Source organism: Serinus canaria, chromosome 1A (assembly GCF_022539315.1).
Source record: "Serinus canaria isolate serCan28SL12 chromosome 1A, serCan2020, whole genome shotgun sequence".
NCBI lineage: Eukaryota > Metazoa > Chordata > Aves > Passeriformes > Fringillidae > Serinus > Serinus canaria.
In genome coordinates, this window is record NC_066314.1 from 55585393 (window position 1) to 55606193 (window position 20801).

A 20801-nucleotide genomic window follows, 5' to 3' on the forward strand; every position below is an offset into this window, starting at 1 on the left:
ACCCCTCCCTTCTTCCCAGCTCTACCTCCTCCCACCAGCAGCACAGGGAAATGGGCGTGGGGGTTATGGTTCATCGGTTCATCAGTTCATCACACTGATGTTGTTCCAGCTGCTACTCCAGCATGGGGCCCCTCCCACAAGAGACTTCATTAGCTTTTCCAATGTGACTCCATCTCATGGGTAAGAGTTCTCCAATAAAAGTCACTTTTCCAGAGGGTCAGTCCTTCAGGCACAGCCTGCTCCAAAATAGGGCCCCACAAGGGTTACAAATCCTATCAGGAAACATGTTCCAGTCTGGGTTCCAGTAACCAGTTGGACCAGGCCAGGTAGATCAGTTTTGCTCCTAATAACAAGAGCAAAATTGTCCTCAAATTAGTAACATCATAATATTTCTCTGAGGTCTGTGTCATAACAGCCAGTTTTTACAGTCATGTTCCAGCCAGCTGGGATGGGAGCACAAGGAAATCCTGGAGATCCTGACCCCACAGGTGTCCGTAGGGGGGACAGAGCTTGAACTTGGCTTTCCCTCAGGAGCTCTAGTCCATCCTAAGTACCTAAGTTCCTCACTCATGCCAAGTATCCAAAATACTGAATGCCCCAAACATTTCCCAGCAAGCATCAGCGTTCTTATGAGATGCTCAAAACTAGAGCTCTCAAAACTTTCTTATTTTCAAGCTAGTTGTTTCTGTCTGCTCTTCAGTTCTCAGGGAAGCTAAATTACAAAGTACTGGGATTAGGCAACCTCAGGGAATATGTAGCATCTCACAGTGCTGGTGTCGAAGTCTGGAGTGGTGTGAAGATACACTTTCATCATTCATGCCACAATCTTGAAAAACCTGACATCCTGGTTCTCAGGTTCCCAGAGGAAAGTACTCAAGCTAGCAAGAACCAAGCCAAACAAATGCCTATCAGAAGCTGCCTGGAGAGCGAGTTTGGAAACTTCTGTCAGTAGATTGATTCACAAAGCAATTTGCTTACACAAATCTCAGTTTCCTGGCACAGGAGCACGTGACAAGCACTAGTTTATACAACTACATGAAAAACTGCTGCTGTTAGGTATTCTCATAGATAAGGCGCTGGACTGCTACCTTCCCATCTGGTAAACCCCATAATCCACTGTCCACATCTCTAACTTGGAGGTACAAAAACTTGATTCATAGGCATGATTCAGTTCCATTTCTTCCTATAAAGTGCTTTGAAATATTGAGATGAAAGACTTGGTGAAGTACAAAGTATTCTAATGAAATCTTAATAGACCCCTTTCTAAAAAAACAAAAATTTAAAAATAATTCAAACAGAATCATAGTTGCCAAAAAGCATATTATGAAACTGGTTCTCTTTACTGGTGGTGATTTTGGAAAGAAGATACAGGAACAATACAAAATATGCAGGTAAGATTAGAATTTGATCTGCAGCTGTCCTGATGTCACATGATTAAGTGAAAGAAAGCCTTGCTAACTACTTGTGGGTTTTATACTTCATCCAGAAAAGTCAACACACTAATAGAGATGATAATTTTCAATTTCTAGGGCAGTGTTCTCCTGGGCACTACTCTTCAGATGGTTTCAAACCTTGTACAGTCTGTCCTCTTGGTACATATCAGCCTGAACCAGGAAGGACCCTCTGCTTTCCCTGTGGCGGTGGGCTTGTGACCAAATACGAAGGTGCTGTTTCCTTTCAAGACTGTGAAACCAAAGGTGAATTCAAAACCCTTCCACAATTCATCTTCCTACATCTGGGCCTTTGGTTTATTATCATCAGAGCCAAGGGGCTCTTGAAGGCTCCAAAACAAACGTTGTTGCTGCATGGGCGTGTGATTAAGTGAAATGGTCCAGAAATCTGTAAACCGGGAATGGCCTCCCAAGGTTGTGCAGGCTTTATGGTTTTCTTTGGAATTTACCACAGGCAGGCAGGGGGTCAGCACTGCTACTGGTAAGGGAATCAGCCCCACTGTGTGGCAATAAATAACACAAACTTGGATTAGACAATGCTTTAGCTTTCATGTCCTGTATATTTTTATTTACTGTATCACAAAAACTAAACTCTACGAAAGTTATACGAAGTTAAGGATTACTCATGGGCTAGGCAAAAACTGTAAGGTTGCAACACATTCTGTATTCCATAATGTGAACTTCCAGTGCCAATGCTGAAGAAGGAATCTGCCCAAATGCATTTTGGTTTAGTTACTGAAATTACATGCTGGCCCTGGCAAACAGACATTAATGGAAACCTCTCTCCTGCTACTGTGAAAATAATTTTTCTTGTTGAGGTGGATTTACATCCACTTCCATTTATTGCAAGTATGTTAAATACAGTAAGAGATACTTATCACTCATTTCTAGTTCACAAGGGTTTTGCTCTGGGTTTTAGTTGAAAGATTCTTTACACTGGGAAATAGAGGGAGCTGCTGTCTTTTCTGCCTTTTATGGCCTAATAAGAATGCTGCAGACCAGGTATATCCAGGGCAGAGGAAATCTCTCTGCACTGGAGGTTGCTACTTCTTGAAAATAATACACCTCCTACCTTGCAGTTCACTGTTCTCCTGGACACTACTACAACTCCACAACACACAGATGTATCCGGTGCCCTGTGGGAACATACCAGCCTGAGTTTGGTCAGAACTACTGCATCACCTGCCCTGGCAACACCAGTACAGATTTTGATGGCTCCACCAATGTCACACATTGCAAAAGTAAGTCACATTTATATCAGTGACACAGAGCATGTCTTTGGATCTGAACTGCAGCTCAAAGGTTGCATATGTCAGGCTGGACTTCAGATTTGTATTTCCTAGTTAGCAAATATCTGCTGCCAGAGGGAATAGTAAAAGTTGGGAAAACAATGAGGAAAAAATGTGGGAAAGTACCACTTGAGGCATATGAGTGGTTTTGATTTAATATTATTTCACAGAGTTCCAGCTACAAGTTAAAAATACAGAGCTTTGAGTTTTCCAGATTCTGTAAGTTGTGTAACAGTGATGTATGTTTCTCTGTGTCTCTGTGGAGCAGAATATCTTCTATCAGAGTAACTACCATTTTAGAATAATTGTAAAATATCAGAAGATACAGTCATTCATGCTTCAACTGCCATGTATCACTTATGAGAGTAAGATTTTCTTGTAGGCTTTTTTGCAGTAGTCGGCCTTCTTTCTTAAAAATTTTAAATATCTCCAAGGATTTCAGTACAGTTTTATTTGATCCTTTGTGAATGACTGATTATTTTAGGCAAGCTTTTTTTTTTCATCTCTACCATGCTAATTCAAGAGAATGTTCCTATAATAATTAAGCAAGGTCATCTAACCAACTATTCATGTGCAGATCTCCTGTAAGTTTTTAGTCTGATTATGTGCCATGTGTTTTATAAGCCCTTCATAATTTCTAATGTCATTTGAGTAAACTATATATTTGTATTGAATTTGAAGAAGTTTTCTGGTTTTCCCATAAAACAAAACCACCCTTGTCACTCTGCTGTCTTAGGTCATCTCAGTTTTCAAGACAGTTTCTGACCTTGCATACCATTTGGCGGTTGTATTAAGCAAAATATTTAAACATATATCTAATTTTATGTGGATGAGTAGGCCTGGGGAGATCAAGCTTAAGTAACTTGTGCCAAATTCAATATGATTTTTGAAAACTCAGAAAGAAAAACTGATCTCTCAATGGAGATCCTTTATTAAGTGGTTTAATCTAAGATGAAGTAAGGCAGATCTGTAAGTAAGGCCAGCTGTTGGGACCAGCACTCCCATTCAGCTAAAGCCAATTAAAAACCAAGTAAGTTAAAGCAGAATATCTTCTGCATGACAGCACAATATCCATGGTAGCCACAACGGGATCATGTTTATTTACCTGCATTTCTCAAGGAAAGTTAAAGCTGCCTGGATGAAGCATTGAATCAGTTCCTGCACCAGAGATTAAGGTTTTGCAATCAGCTGGAGCAACCTCGTGGATCAAATATTCCTTTGAAGCTGGAGAATGTGTGCATTTCTAAAGCCACAAGGAGGAGTTTAGACTTGCTCATGACAGATCCAGAAAAACACCTCAGATTAATTTATCGACTAACACAATTACTAATTTATATCTCTCCCCAGACCAGCACTGTGGAGGAGAACTGGGGGACTACACTGGCTACATTGAATCACCCAACTATCCTGGAGATTACCCAGCTAATGTGGAATGCATTTGGAATATAAATCCACCCCCAAAGAGAAGAATACTCATCGTAGTACCCGAGATATTTCTCCCAATTGAAGATGAATGTGGCGATGTTTTAGTAATGAGAAAAAGTGGTAAGATGCCAGACATGGGTTATATTTCCTGCAAACTGATGGAGTGAATAGTTTATATTGGAGGGGTGACTGTCTTCAGTGTAGACAGTGTTTCTAAAAGGTTTCTTTAATGCAGTGGCACAGCAAGTTACAACACTACCAATAACAGTTAGTGGTGTGATATTAATTGTTCAAATTTACTGTCTGAATCACAAAGCAGTTATTGGGCTTCTGTCTGGCCCAGTTATCACATGGGTTAAATCACTGCCATTCTAGAAGTCAACGATGATAAATTATATTTGGAGCACTATCTCTGTAATCTATACAAACTGTGTTCTCACTCATCTTTTGTAAATATATATATATGCTGCAGTTGTTGCTAAATCTGGGCAGTGTGTTGGTACAACTGACAATCTCAAGAAATCCAAAGTTATCCTGCTTTTCTGCGGATTGGAGGGGGTGCATTGTGTCTTTGATTATTAATTTAATTCAACAACTTCTAAAGTTAAGATCCCAATGAAATGCACTCCTCTTTTGCACTGGAGGATGTGGGCATCCTTCTGGTGATTTGTTGCTATACCAAGAAGCACCAAGCCTGAAAGGCGACTGTTCATATGCAGTTTTTGTTCAAAACAATGTATTTACTCACAAAAAACAGTATCTTTTATTTGCTAGAACAATTTTTTATCCCTGAGGGCCTGTATTGACATCTCTGTCTATCAGAAGGAAGACACTTGGTCACTACAGATGGAATGAAATTATACCTGTGCAGATGAGCTTTTTTAAAAGCAAACACTTACTATAATAAAACACATCAGTTGTCTTTCTGGCCCCAAACTGTGGTTCCAACAGTGCCCAAAGCCAGTCACATCAGGGTAAAGTTACACTTAGTCATGATTTGCCCTTAGGGAAGCTGTGTTGGCAGTCACCAACCACCTCCTCACATCCAGGTTAACTCTTCTGTGGATCACTGACTCTGCAGTGTGTGACAGTCTTTTCTTCAGAATTACCATACCAAACATTACATTCTGATTTTATTGTGTTTCTATTTATAAGTGGTTTATTGCTACCAGATGAACTCCCCAAACTGGCCATGTGAGGGGCTGGCTACCATGTCTGCCATCTGGCTGGCATGTAGCTCACTTGTCCTTATGTGTCTGGGACAAGTATATGGGCACTCTGGGATACAATGCTAGAGTAGTAAAAAAAAAATTAATATTGACAGTAGTTTTAGACAACAAAAATTATACCTTTATGGAAAGACCTACTTCTCTTTATAGGCAAATAAGGACAACATCCATTCTGTCACAAAAAGCTTCTGCTGTCAGGAATATGTCAGCTGAGAAGTGTCCTGTCAATTTGACATCTCTGACGCCTAGATGGGGTATATGATGATATAAAGAACATCATTTAATTTTATTTCTAGCTTCTCCAACTTCAATTACTACGTATGAAACATGTCAGACCTATGAGAGACCTATTGCATTTACCTCAAGATCAAGGAAACTCTGGATTCAGTTCAAGTCAAATGAAGGAAACAGTGGCAAAGGATTTCAGGTCCCCTATGTGACTTACGATGGTGAGAATGGAATTGGTTTTCATCTTTGTGTTATATCTGTAATACAGAAAATTTTCCTTTAGAATCTCTCTTACACTGCTTGCAGGGATAGAAGAATGAGGGAAAACTTCATGCGCCTCATTTAATTTGAGTTGTAAAGACTGTGAAATAATATATAATAAGGTTTGAAAAGTTATTTTGTATCCCTGTGTCAGTTTGAGCCTGGCGCAATGCCAGTGCCCCCACGAGAATACTTCTTTCCCTGGTATCTACTGTGAGATGTGATCAGAGACAGAGCAGAGCAGGCTCCAACTTAAGATTGAAAGGAAAAAAAACTTTATTAACCTAAAACTACAAAGAAAAACACACAGAACACAGGATGAAAACCTTCCAAATTTCTTCCTCCTCCCCCCACCAAATTTCCAATTCCATTACCACCCTTTAGATAATCAATTCTCAATTCCTTGAGAAGAGAGGAGTCCCTCTTGCACCACAGACTTCCCCAGGAAACAGTCGAAACTTCTCGTGTTTCCGTGTCATGTGTGGCACCACCCGGAGAACATTTGCCATCCTGACCTCTTCTTTCCATGTCCAGTGCTCTCACCACTGCACATGGACCAGAGCTGCTTCTAGGGTTTTTCCCTTTAAGGATGCTTTGTCCAGTTCCAAAAAAGAGCACAGTCCCTCTCCTTTTGGGACACCTGTCCCCCCCAAATTTCACCCCCTGGGGCCAAGGGGTCTCTTGAACAGAGATCATCTTCCTCTTCTTCGAAGATGGAGGGCACCACCATCACCCTCCTCACCCGTCGTCTCTGTTCACACACCTCCACATCACCTCACTCTCCTGGCTCTGAGCCATTGCCTCCCCCTAGAATGCAGTCTCTGTGTCACAGGAACACAAGTGGTTCTGCTGTGGCTATACAAGAAAAGTCCAGCCAAAGGCCACTCCATCATCTCCTCCCACCTAGGATTCTTCTCAACATCTCTCAATCTCATCAACTTCAGGAGGAATCAGCATTTGCAAGGTTTCCATCCTCCCCAGAAGGGTTAAAAGTCCCAGGCTCTGCCGGTTTGGTTCATGAACTCCCACGCCTGGCTGCCCTGCTGGGCACCCCCCCCCTTCTCCTTCACACCGGCTGCACTATCACAGGCACAGGCTCTGGCTCTCTCTCTCCCTCCGGGGGAGGGAATGGGGGATGGCTGCCCAAAGCCTTGCAATGTTCTCCTCCACCCTTCAGCCCAGGCCTGGCCTACCTCCCTCCGGCCGCATGGCTCCCCTCCCCCCCTCCCCACCCAGCTCGGAGCCAGGCAGGGAGGGTCTGCTCAGTTCCAAACCGGAAACCAAAAGGAAATTCTCCTGGGAGTTCACAGCTTTTAACCCCCTGTGTTCTCAGAGGCATATCCATGCCCTCAGTGGACAAACCAGGTGCCAATATTAAAATCTGAACACCAATTGGCTTGACCACACCATCACAAAAAACTTCATTTCCTCTCAAACCACGACACCCTGTTTCTTCATCTCTAGAGTGGAGATAATACAACATTATTATCTGAAGGAAGTAGTTTTTTGAGGATGTAAGTATTTATCAGGAAAATTCAAAACCACTGTTATAAAGAAATAGAGAATTTGAAGGTGATTAAATTAGAATACAGCAACCTGAGAGACACTAAATAATTAACTGGATACAAAATTTCTCAGCTCTGTCTCCAAGAGGAGGTCTAGCTCATGTCGGACTATTGCCCTCCCAAAGGACGTCGCAGTCACTCACCTGATCTTTTTTTTTCAGAGGATTACCAACAACTAATAGAAGACATTGTTCGAGATGGCCGATTATATGCATCAGAAAACCATCAAGAAATTCTAAAGGTAAGAAATTTCTGCTCTCTTTGAGGCCAACCAAGAATTCCTTTTCCTAAGCATTTTCCTAAAATAATTCGCAATACCTTGATACAGTCATTATATTTAAAGCTCAAGGGTGACCCCAAATTCCATTCTCTGTGTTCTGAGGTTTATGCTGGTATTTGAAACAGCCCAAAATCAAGTAACTGAGCTGGGCTCAGAACATGCTTATATCCTTTGTGGAAGCAGGAACTAAATGAAAAATATGTTAATATTATTAATAACATTGTATGTTCAAAAAATTAGCCAAGAATGAAGGACCTATTGTTTGAAGAGCCTTCTTCAGCCTTAGTCTGGCATTTAAATGTTTAAATGACTCATTAAGTTTTCTGTGCATTAAAAAATGTTTTCCAAAGATGCAAGCAACACCTGTAACAACCAACTAATTAAAACTGAAAAATAAGGCTGGTCAGAGGGCAAAATTGAGCCGTGTAAATGTAGGGCTTGGAAGGACAGGAGCTGAGGAAGAGCCAGCTCCCTTGGCCATCCCTGCCCAGCACTGTTCTCTCTCTTCAGTTTTTGGGTTTCTCAGGTCCCAGCTGCAGTGCACCGTGCCAGGCACAGGCTCAGCTGAGGCTCTGAATCAAGGCTTTCCCAAGGTACAGGAGAAGGTCCTTAGAAAGCTCAGCATCCCTGAGGACCAGCCTTGTCTCTCATCCATGGAGGGAAGGCCTGGACAGCAGCATGGAACAGGTGGGAAGGACAGTCAGAGGCAGCTTGCAGTTCTAAGGCAGACATCTGCAGTTTGTGGTTAGTGCTCCTGCCAGGAGCCCTGCAAAAAGCATCCAGCACAGCAGACAAACTCATCCCTCTGAAACTGCACTGCAATGTGGAGCAGTTTCCTTACACCCTTTTACCCAGACTCAAGTTTTGCAAAACAGATCTGATTGCTCTTCAGTTTTGAAACCTATGCAGACACTAAATTCAAACCTTGCTTTTATCTAATATATCTGTGTTGTCTTCCATAGGACAAGAAACTGATTAAAGCTCTCTTTGATGTACTGGCACACCCTCAAAACTATTTCAAGTACACAGCACAAGAGTCAAAAGAAATGTTTCCAAGATCATTTATAAAGCTACTGCGATCAAAAGTTTCCAGGTTTCTACGACCATACAAATAGTCTGGTGGTATTCAATTTTTGGTTACTTTGCATTCCCGTCAAATACTGTCTTTCCTCCATAGTAGAAACATTTGCTGATTTGAAAGCTCTTTTTTGCAGTCTTTGTTCACAATTGTTAATGAAGAACACCTATAATGTTTTATAATTGTTAAAAGTCAATGTTCTGAACGGGATTCTTACTACAAAAAAAAAAAATGCATCCCTGAGCACATCTAGTTGTAGATCCAAATTTGTGTCTGCACTAGTGTATCCTCACTTTTCATCTGAAATATCACTATGTAAAAATATTCTTTATAGCTTCTTATTTTTCATCAACAATAACTTTTGTCAAAAAAAAGGAGGACTCTGTTCAAATATGATTAAACTACCTGAAGATAAGTTCTGTTATAGAAAGAAGTATGTAGTATAAATAATACTTGGATTTTGAATTGCACTCGAAGTTTATATTTGAATCTTTAGAAGAAAATGAAACAATCTAAATTTTGTTGTTTCTCATTTGTGGCTTGGTGGAACCTCTGTCCAAGTAGAAATCAAAAAGGAAAAAAAAGAAGAAAAAAATTTATAATTTTGTTTTATGAATTACATGAGATTGAGTCCCATACCCTAATGTCCTAATGTTTTTATCTATCCTCTTCTAAACTTCTTCATTGGTTTGCCACTGTCAATTACTTAATTGAAACAGATTTAGCTCTGGATTTTCATGCATCAGTCGGTCCCTTTAAAGACATTTACAATAGGATATGTGAGAAATTAACAACAACATTAGTAGTCTTGGTTTTCTTTCCATTAACAGAGCATCTAATTAAGTACAATATATAAATATATAAATATATACTTCTTCTATTTGTGGGTACATTAGTAATGTTATCTCTAGTTACTGTAAATATTATTCATGCTTAAATCTTTACTCCCACACACCCTATTTACTCATATCTATATGTAACTTTGTGTAGACAATTAAATGACTTCTCCAAGTGCTTGTCACTTCTATTAACACCCAACTGAAGCCTTTTTAGGTTTTATAATACTGGATAATGGTTTACTCTGGGACAATCTCTTTCAATATGTATTATTCCAGGAAAAATAGCATCAGTGGAGGTGCAACTACTGCCCAGTAAAGGGTAAGCTGTTGCCTCTCCCTTGGGAGGCCCCCAAATGCAGACAATAGAGTCACCCTCAGGACAGCACACGTGGGAGGAGTTGCTGCTGGACCTGCTGTCTCTAAAACACTGGGAACACAACTGTGTCCAAGGCCTAGATTGTCAGGGGCTCAGGGGTGAACAGGACACGGTTTTGCATAAGAGTTGGAGGGCAGGTTCTGTGTTTGAAGAGACCTGGCTATCCCTTTTATCCCAATGTAGCCACAGTGCCCATCAAGCATAGGGACTGCAGGGGAGCTTTAGCCCTGTGCTCAGGCCCTGCTGACAGAGTGACTGTGGGTTTGCCATGTTGATAAATCCTGGGTTTCCTGCTGTTTCCTGGCACAGAAGCTAAATCAAATGGGAGAAGAGCCTTTATTTTGTATTAGTATTTCAGCCTCTTTCCTTTTCAGTCCCTTCCTCTTGTGTATCATTTTCCCTTTTGATTCTACAAGTTCATTAAATGGAGAAATGAACTCTCCTGGCAGTATCCCAGTATCCTTTCAGAAAAAGACTAGCACACAGTTTTGCTCTGCTGCTTTTTTCTTTTTTTTTATTTCTTTCTTTTTTTTTTTTTTTTTTTTTTTTTTTTGCTGATTAGCCTGTAGTTTAACATGTATTTGGATGTTCTCAAAGACATGTATTAGGGGTGGTTGTGGTTATCTTCTGACACTTTCTTTTTGTCCTTGAGCAAGTACTGCTTAAATTTACACAGTTGGTTTCTGTTGACTACAGTGGTTGAATAGTCCATTTCTATGAGAATACACCTTAAGTATTCTGTTGAGTTTTTCTACTTAACCATCTTGTAATTTTGCTTGCCTTCTTCCTTTTCTGTTGAAGAATATAATTTTTTTCTTTCTATGCCTGAACAGCCTGACCTTATAGTCTAACTTTTTTTTTTTTCTCATGGACCTCAGATCTTTGGTAAGCTTTCTTTTTAATATATACATTAACCCTTGTTTAAAAATGTCACTTCTCCATAAAAATCCTTTGTTAAAGGCTGTTAAACCTAACTTTTTCTTGAGGATGTGAACACTACTTTTATTTATGATTCACCAACAGTCACGAAAAAGAAAAAAAATTCATTAATTTTTTTCTTTAACAGTAGTCATTGTATAAAAAAAGTTCTTAAAAAGCAAAAATCTTTTCGGGTACTCAATTATGCAGGAGTATATGGCTAAAAAACTACTGTAGCCAAAGAGTAGTTTGAAGTCTGATAGGTTATTCAGAGTTTTATTCAGATCCATTAGAATGAGTCAGGATTGCAGCCATTCTACTGAAAGATATGAAGGAAAATATATGAAAAATATGGTGAAAAATAACTTCCTCACTTGGCAAATGATTTACTGTGATCTTTAGCATTTCACACTTGAGTAAGCAAACTTCAGAACCTGTACACTTCAGGTACTGTACACTGAGTTTAGTAAAATACTTGCTAAAATTTTTGTTTAACAACCAACATGTTTGGATGTAATACCATTGTATGTCAGACTCCAGAAACCACTGGCAGCACTGTAACATTCTCCAGGTTCCAACCAGTGCCAGAGAGAAATCATAAGAGGGACATGTCCCAGTTCTGGCCACTGGTAGCGGGACCTCAGTAGAGCCGTGAGAGGTGAATACAGGCAAGGGAAATTGCATTTGGCTCTGGCACCACTTGCCCTGACTTAAAACCACACTACAAAAAAGCAGGGTTTTGTCCAGTTCATCCTGACAGACGACCTGAGAATGAGGCTGATATTCCCCAGAGCCAGGGCAGGGACTCCACAGTCAGGACAAGGCACCTGTGGACTTCTGAGGCAAACACAGGCTTTGTGTTGCTGAAGGAAGGTGCTGAAAGAAAGAGAATAATTTGACCCTCAAAAGCTGACACTTAAATGCTTTTGAACATAGAGGGAGTTCACATCTGGTATATTTAGAAAATTAGTCAGGCTTGAGTGCTTGCCACTCTGCATAGAAATGCTCTTGGATGTACAAATTTCTAATGAAATAAGTAATGACAAGTGGTATATAGGGCAGTCTTAACTGGTTTCAGTTGATTTGAAAAACAGCATAGAATTTTTATATCAGCTCTAGAAGTTAAAAATTCTTTGACTTTCATACTAGATTTACAGAAACTGTCAGTCACCAAATAGGAGGTGAGTTCAGCTGTTCATCTGTTGGTGAAAGATGTCTTCATTGTCAAAGTCAGAGAACCTGTTGCTACTACACTATAACAGCACAACAAAAAAGAATGTTTTCTTCTGCAGACGAGACCTACACACATTTGGGAATCAAAAACCATACAAGGAGAAATACGGCTGCCTTTAAGCAAGCCAGCTTCATTAAGGTGGCAGAATATATCATTTTAGCTTTTACACCTGAATGTGAAATACTTCATTTGAACATACCAATAAATACAGCCCTGTATCTGTTCTTGCAGAATTACACATTGTCTGCAGGACAGATGCAACAACACAGTTATGTGTTAATACAGGTAGACTGAAGAAGTGCCCATTTGTGATTGCCCAATTCCATGGCACAAACAGAGCTCTTTATTTTCAATTTGTAAATGCCTATATGCTTAAAAGCTGCACCTGCAGCACTTACCATTTTAAGCCTCTCTTTCTGCTTTAAATAGTGCACTTATTTTTAGTGAGGTGGTGGTGGGTGGTGAATCATCCCTAGCCATTCTCACAGGCCACCAGATCACTGCCTGCACACCTGCTGCAGTCCAGGACACTGCAGCAAACACAAGTTGCTCATCAAGCCCTGAGTTGTGCCTTGAAAGTGCTGAGGACACACAGGTGCCTCTATTTGTCATTTGAGCACAGGGAGCAGCAGGATTCTGTGTTCAGTGCATTGCCGCCTCTTCTCCCACACTGCATCTTGCCTTTAATAACAAGACTTATCCAGTCAGGAGATTTAGCTCGCTGAAACTGGATTTAAAATAACTAAATAATAACTGAAGTTTTTCTTTCATCCCATTTTCTTGCTCTGTCTTCCTTCTTCCATCATACATTAGATTTTTACCTAAAGACCAACTTTTCAAAAGAAATTTATTTCCTCATTGTGCCACCCCCATAGAATAAAGTTATGACTATTTAAGATTTAGACTAATCCTCTCTACACAGCAGCTTCATTCTAGAGTAAGCTTACTTAAAGTAAGTAAGCTTACTTAAAATTAGTTTACCTTGTAACCCAGGTTTAGTTTAGTTTAGTTTTAGACTAGCTTAAATAAATACAGGATTGGTCAGAGAATTTTCAGAGGGTCCACATTTTGAGTTGTCAGTGGGTTTTAAAGACCACAGCTCACCTGAAATCCTGTCTGTGAGCAGAATGCAAGGATGCTGCCACATGAGTAAGAAACATCCTTTACATGTGTTCAGCATTCCAAAAGGACAGTCAGACCCCACCCTGTGCCTTTTTATAAGCCTGCCCAACATATTCAAATCTCTCAGATCAGTTTTACCTATAAAAAACCCAGTTTTAATCTTGCAGATAGCAGGTTAGAACTTCAGGAGCAAAAGTAGTGCTGTGATTCTTACACAGGGTCTGCTGACAGGTGTTTGACAGCAAAACTCACCTGCTCTGTGACAGCTCCCATGTCTGGACTCTAAATATCTTTGAATGTTCTTACAAATTTAGCTTGAGGAAAATCTTCAACAAATTGACCCAGTGGCAAATTTCTCAGCCACCTCAGGGGTGTGGATGATTTCTTAATGATGGAAATGAGTGACACACACAGTTCATTATATCTGTATCATGAGTTCAAGGAGTTGCATTTTTTCATAGTTTAAAACCACTGACTGACAGGAATGGGAGTAAGTGGAGGAGTTCTTATAGAATCTCAGTATTTTGGGACTTTATTGAAGTAGTTTTCTAGAATGACAGACTGTTTTAAGCACTTGGGAAAAGGAATATTTATTCTTCCAGAAGAATTTATGGAAGAAGGGAAATTTCTGTAAGGTACTATGAACTTACTCCTCAGCGAGAGACTTGGATTCAAAGACAAGACTTGTACTTTATCTCTCATCTGAATAGAAGCAGAGTGGAAAATCAACGTCAAAAACCTGTTATCTAAGGATCTGAATATATACAATTCCAGTTTGTTATTTCATTTATTTATTCTTTCAACATAAAGCTTTTAATCTATAAAATTAATATGTAATATACAAGAGTAAAATGTACAGAAGTACCTTTAGATCTAATAATTTAAACCATCTGTATTCAGGGAGTGGAGATAACAAGTTTAAAGATATACAAACAATTGCAATTCAATTTTTTCAATATCTAGAAAAAAGTGGCTTTGATTAATTAAAATTTATTTTAATTATTGTGAAAATATCTTTTTTAGAGTTTGTTTTTGTTACTTTTTTAATTAAAATTATTTTGTAAATATTGTTTTCTATGTTTTATACCTTAGAAAGGCCATTAATTTGCATTGAGAGCAGCAGGGTCTCAACATATTGATTATAAAGATACATTAGGAGACTGGGGCGGATGTGAGGCAGTTGCCAGATTTATCATTCCAGATTACAGATCCTGTTATTTCTTCAGTCTCACTGACATGACAGGAAGAGTTTTCTGGGGCACTTTAACATTTAAACAGAATTGACTATAAAGTGTCATTCTAAAGTGCTTCCCATTTTCATAACATAAAAAGAATATGTATCCTAAAGTTAGTGCTGGTTCTTCTTCCTTTGTTACGATAAAAAACAACACAAAACTCAGAAATAAAAGGGAATTTAATAGATTACACACGTGGATAGTGGAAAGACAAGGAAAGCTGTGGGATCTCTATGCTTGTAGGGAGCAGTGGAAGTGATAAAACCTCACATTGGATCAGATCACAGAGCCTTTTTTAGCCAAAACCACTGAGGCCAGTGGTACTTTCACATGTGAAAAAGTTCATTATGATCATATCCAGCACCAGTTTAAGCAGGAATTTCTGGCAGGCTGAGTTTCAGGGGGAAGCACACAGGGTGGAATACTGGTTTCTGCATCAGTTTGCTTCACGTAAACCACTGTGCAGGAGTGAGACTTTAAACTGAACTGTTGTAGATGCTGCTGGGATTTCTAAGTTTTATTACCAATGTAAATTGTGTACAAACAGCTATTTCCATATGAAATGTACAATAATAGTTTAGAGCAAGGGTAGTGAATAACTGTACAAAATTTGATACTTAGAAAATAAAATACAGTGCTAAGCTTTACCAATATTTTAACAATTCTGTCAGATTTATAGTAGAAAATGTTGTTGTAAATGTACCTTATAAGAAAATACATTTCCTTTTACCTCTGTACATTAATAGCTTTGATTTCTATGTCAAAGTTAAAAATGAAGCATAATAAAATTTTTGTTAAAATCACTTTCATAATAAACATAAAATGGAACGGATACCTCTGCCTGCCATTTATTTGTGTATAGGACAAAGCTTCTTGCACAAGTGTGGACAAGAATCATAAGAGAACTTCTCTTTTTTGATAGCATTTACATGTTTTGGTCTAATGTTCATCCTTAAGCAACAGAGCTTTTTCTTTTTCATCAAACTCCTGGAGTTTGTGGGACACTGACACAAGTTCCTTCCAAACAGGCTTCAAGGAAGTTTTTCAAAGAAAAAATCCTGGCTACAGTGAAGGACTACATGACCAATATCTCTCCAGGACTTTTAAACAACTTGTTAAGCTAACTCTGGTGTTACCATGTATAGTCTTTGTCACAGCCCTCTACTGAGAAGCAGCCTCAAAGAAAGAGGCAGGAAGCTCTCATGTTCAAGCATGACATGTGCCATTCTGCTACTATCCTCAAGTAAGCAAGTTCAGCTTGTTAGGAGAAAGCATTTATGATGTGATAGTATCAGCTTTGCTGATTTTATATATGTTGTTCCTTATATAAATACTGTTGGTATGACTGATGACTCTCGGTGTCTGGCAGGTTTGAAAGGCATCAGATAACTGGCTGCAAAATATCAATTACTGCCTTTTTCAGCTGGTAGGAACTCACTCAGGTAATATGGCAGCTATCCTCACTGCATTCCAAGAAGATACATCACTTTTATGGGACTACAGATGTGCCATATGAAATGGCACCCAGCTGTCCTTGTGGCTTCAGAGCTGTAAATGAGTAACAAGAAAGCCAGCTCCTATCAAAGACAGAAAAGCTGAACTTCAAAGTTCCTAATATTCATTGGAAATCAAGTTGATTACTGGTAATGAAGTATCTGTGCACAAGGACAAAATCTGGAACGGGAATCCGGGGAGGTGCAGCTGACTGGAAGCTGGCAAATGTTTCCATTTTCAAGAAGGGCAAAGAAGGAGGACTCCAGAGACTCCAGGCCTGTCAGTGTCATTTCAAGTGCCTGAGAAAATCATGGAAAAGTTTATTCTAGGAGTTATTGAAAAACACCTGGGGGACAACCCAGGCATCAGTCACAGGCAGCATGGCTTCATGAGAGGAAAGTCCTGCTTTGTCAAACTGATTGCTTTCCAAACAAGAGTAGAACAGGCGATTTTATAACAGCCACTAAAATTTCAGCAGTCGTGACAGTCTTCATTTGAATACAAGATTTTCATTTACTGGAACAGGCATTGCCTGGTGTAAATTGCAGAGGGGTCCATTCTCAGTTCCAATCTTGCCATGACTTCCCAACAAGTATACAAAACGTAATAGCCTGAGGAACAGCACTCTGGCACAACCCAGGAGGTAAGTGAAGGCAGGCTGGGCATAGATTGTTTATTCTTCTTTTATCCAGGAATCAACATCAACCGACTCCTGGTGTCACAAAAAGGGCCTATCCTGTACAACCACCATAACTGGCTATTTTTGCTTCTTAAATACAACATCTAAATGGGCAGTCAGCACAGGATGATGTATGCAACACTCCAAAAGCACTTCTTAACATGTAGAATAACAGCACTTCCACCTCACTTGTGTGTGTCGAACAGTATTCCTAAGTAATGGTCCAACCTTTTATAAAAATAATATATTATACAGCATGCTATGTATGCCTAAAGACATGGGAAAGGAAAGAACAGAGGTCTCTCTTTAAAGGCACCCAAGCAGCTGGTGAAAAACTGCAGGAGAGGCTGTGGAGGTATGGCAGGACTGAGGGCAGCATGTTGGATTGCTTATATGGACACAAGATCCTTGGAGCTCCCTGGCAAGGTGTTTTTTCATTGTTGTACCCCCAGAATAAGGGCAGCCTCCCTCTACCCCAGAACTGCATGAGCAGTGGGAGAGTATCTTTGAGAGTAAAACACCTGCACTTGTCAGCGTATGTTATATTATGTGCTTGTCAGCACAAAATGTAGTGCAGTAAATTTGTCTCTTTGGGGAAAACACTCCGGGGAAGTATTGTTTTGCCAGACAATTTGTTTGTTTTATCCTTCACACACAGATCTCTTGCCAGACTTAGAAAGGAGGCTGAGTCCAACTGGCTAAGATCACTCATCCACCTCCTGGGTGTTCTCCGGGGCCCTTTCCAAGCTCCACGCTCACACTGGGCACCCATTCCAAGGTGAAAACATGGGATTTCCTCTTCACTCAGGTGACCATCCAGCCACACAACAGGACAGCACAGTCCCACTGTCCCAGGGTAGCCAAAATACGGGATAGACCTCATACAGACTTCAGCTGGCAGGTGGGTGTTGCAAAACCTTCCCAAAAGTTGTACCTGTCCACAAAGCAAGCAGGCAAAAGCTATACATGACTGCTTTTTTGATGCAGAGGAATATATCTTCCCTTCTTAAAACAGCCTTCTTACAAACCTCTCTGAAATCTTAAACTCACATATACTGCTATGATAAAATATTTACAGCAAATTATGTTCTTATCATCTAAGCCCTAAACACAGCTTTCCATGCTCTGAAGTTCTAGTTTTTCAATTGAGAAAGCTGTTGACTTGAAACCAAATGGTTTATTTTAAAACATATTACAGGTTTATTTTAAAGTGCACCAAAAATATGTCCCTTCATCTCCTTCTGACTGTGATGTTAAGGTCTCTTGTGTCTCTTGTATCCTTACCTCTCTTAAGGAAATTTCCATGGCATGGTGGCAAAGAGGAAGGTTCTAATGTTAAACAGCAGGAATATGAAGTGAGGAATGCACATCAGATCTATTTGGATGAGACAGCCATAAACATTTGGAATAAAGCCACAAACTGCCAGACTCACAAAACTTTGAAAAACTCTAGTTGTTTGTTGGGGACAAATGCTACTTCACATATGGAAACTCATGATAAATTTCTGCTGCAGGGTAGGAACTAAATGTGGTGGTGGTGGATAAGTCATGGAGTGACAGAGAGGCTTGAGGGCTCCATTGGGTGGCTTCCTATGGATAGTGCCAGAAGGCTAAATCCTCTTATTTTAGATTGGGGTAGTGCTAGTAAGCTCAGCCTTGCTGGGACCTTTCTGAATTCTCGTGAATTCCTATGTAAAGTAACCCATTAAATTCAACCAGCACATTGCCTGAGTAAGGGCTGCACTGTTCAGGCACTGTGAATCAGCCACTCTTCCTAAGGAAACAATCAGAATAAAATACTGTGGTGCCTTTTCTTTATAAAGACTGTCTACAAACCCCTGCTTTCATGAGAGGCTGGCAGTTTACTGGGCTGTGGCTCTGGCTTCCATCAGAGCAGGACGGACTGCTCCTGCAAGCCTTACGGTGCTTGAAGCAGTGGTAGGACAATGGTGAGTGCTGGCCCCCACTCCCTGCTCCGGGAATTACTGCTGTTGTGAAAAACCAGCAAAAAAGTAAAACAAGCTGCCAAGCACAGCAGCTGAACATTTAGGTAAGGGCTGGACAAAGCCAGGGAAGAGCCCACTTACAGTCTACTCTTACTATCAGTGATTCTCACTGTGTCTTATTTATTACTTGGAATTTATCAGCAGCAGCTCCCAGACCTGCAAACTCACCCAAACATCCAGCCAGCAGCCACAACTCCCATCCAAAGTGATATGGAAGCGCAAACAAGCAGTGAGAAGGCAGCTGCCAACACTTGGTGAGAAAAATAATTATGTAAATCTCATGTTCGAACAGGATCACATTGCCCTTGCCTCTAGACAGGGCATGACCACTGCAACACTACTGAACAAAAACATGAAGACACCCTAAACTTTTCCTCCTTGGTCTGTCTAAGGAAAAATACTGATTTTTTTTTTTTTTTTTTTTAAGGTAAGTAAAAGATTTGAGTTAACTACATAACATGATAAAGACAGAAGTGAGGGAAGGATGGCCTTTTCAGTAAGCAAGGTCCACAGAAGGATTACTAATAAATGGTCAAACCTCCACATTTTACAATATTAGGGCAAGATCAACACCACAGCCATCCTCTTTTCCCAAACCACAATATTAGCAAAAATATGCTGAAACTCAGGGTAGCAGGGTGGGAACACATTCAGGGAACACTGGAACTCCAACTCTTTTTTGATCTTCTGCTGTTTAATCAGGGAGGTCTCCTTAGAGTCATCCCAGTGGAGCCTTTATGCTGAGAAAATGTGGGAACACAGCACATGGTGAGGCACGAAGTCTCAGGCAAAAAGGAAAATTTGCCTGCATTTACTATTCAGATATCCAGCCTGGAGATTTGAGTTAGATCCTCAGCTGCTGAGTGCTGATGTATAGTTACAGCACGTAGGCACCATTTATAATCCTTTTCTACTCCCTCTCTGCCTGGCCAACCTATTGTAGCCCTTTAGTTTATAGACCTTCCTCCTGAATAATTCTGTGATTATGTGGAGGAAGGGATTGTTGCTACTCTTGGGTAGTTACAGAGGAACACCAGTCCAGCAACACTAGACAGGGCAGAGAGCAAAGAAGTATTTCTTCAACACAGCACGTTCTCCACTGACTGTAGTCTCTGAAAGTGAAGCTTTCTTGAGCAGCCACTAGATCCGATTTCTTGAACTTGACTATTTCCAGGGCTGTAGGATGCTCCTCCCAGCACAGTGCTGTACTGCCAGCCCAAGCAGCACAGAAGTTGAATCCTTGATTTGAGGATGGGCTGGCAGGAAAAGGAATTTCCACGGTCTTGGAGCAGATAATATGCAGAGGGAGCGATTAGGGTGCTCCCAGCAGCAGCAGCAGGCACAGCAAAGCCCTGACCTGTGCTCTGAGCAGTGTCAGACACCTGGCTTCGCTCTTGGAGCTTTATAACCATACCTGAGGCAAGACCAAAGTTACCAGTAATGTTTAAAAAGCCTCAGGTCTAACTGGTTTAGGCTATTCCCCACAAAATCGTGGAAGGAAGCTATTTTCTCAGAAATCTCTTCTAAACCATCCAATGAAGAACTGGGAAGCCAGCACTCTGCTACAAGTGCTTGCAAAAACCACACTCCCTCTCGTACTGACAGATGTTTAAGACAGGCTTACATATTAAAATTTCCTTGTCAAAGTTCAAAATAAAAAAGCTTTAAATCAATAAATGACTGACACTGTTTTTCCGGAGCATTACAACTCAAAGAGAGCAATTCCCACTACTGTGGCCAGCAATCAGTGCCTGCCATGCCTCACACCCCACCCGTAACTCACTTCAGGGGCTATGGCTTGGGCCTTCCAGAAGAGTCCCTAAAACACTGGGGAAACAGAAAACATCTTGTGGCCAGCACTGCACCACGAACACTGTGAATTTTAATATAACGCTCAAGGGCAGAATAAAAACAAAAGAGAAACAGAACCCGCATCTGCTCAGCAGACTGAACGGTCCTCCGGGCCCTTCTCCTCCAGGGCGTCTGAAACCGCCCCTGCGCTCCCGGAGCCCCCGTCCCTCACGGCGCTCCAGAGTCGAACACCCGGCGGCTCCGGGAACGCCCCGAGCGCCGCTCCCGCCTCCCCGCCCGC

General features: G+C 40.7%; 1 protein-coding gene across 4 annotated transcripts in view; it reads left to right on the plus strand.

The window, feature by feature from the left end:
• SCUBE1 (signal peptide, CUB domain and EGF like domain containing 1) overlaps nucleotides 1-15348 on the plus strand; it is a 197813-nt gene extending 182465 nt beyond the window's left edge. For 3 of the 4 annotated variants that reach the window (XM_030238231.2, XM_030238232.2, XM_050987623.1), the window contains 6 exons: nucleotides 1530-1697; nucleotides 2531-2692; nucleotides 4088-4285; nucleotides 5691-5843; nucleotides 7610-7689; nucleotides 8691-15348. In XM_030238231.2, the coding sequence (XP_030094091.1) occupies nucleotides 1530-1697; nucleotides 2531-2692; nucleotides 4088-4285; nucleotides 5691-5843; nucleotides 7610-7689; nucleotides 8691-8843 (914 nt within the window). In that variant the 3' untranslated portion in view covers nucleotides 8844-15348. Of the gene's footprint in view, nucleotides 1-1529; nucleotides 1698-2530; nucleotides 2693-4087; nucleotides 4286-5690; nucleotides 5844-7609; nucleotides 7690-8238; nucleotides 8436-8690 lie in introns of those variants that run through there. The other variant, XM_050987618.1, reaches the window with a different exon arrangement.
• The last annotated feature ends 5453 nt before the right edge of the window (nucleotides 15349-20801 follow it).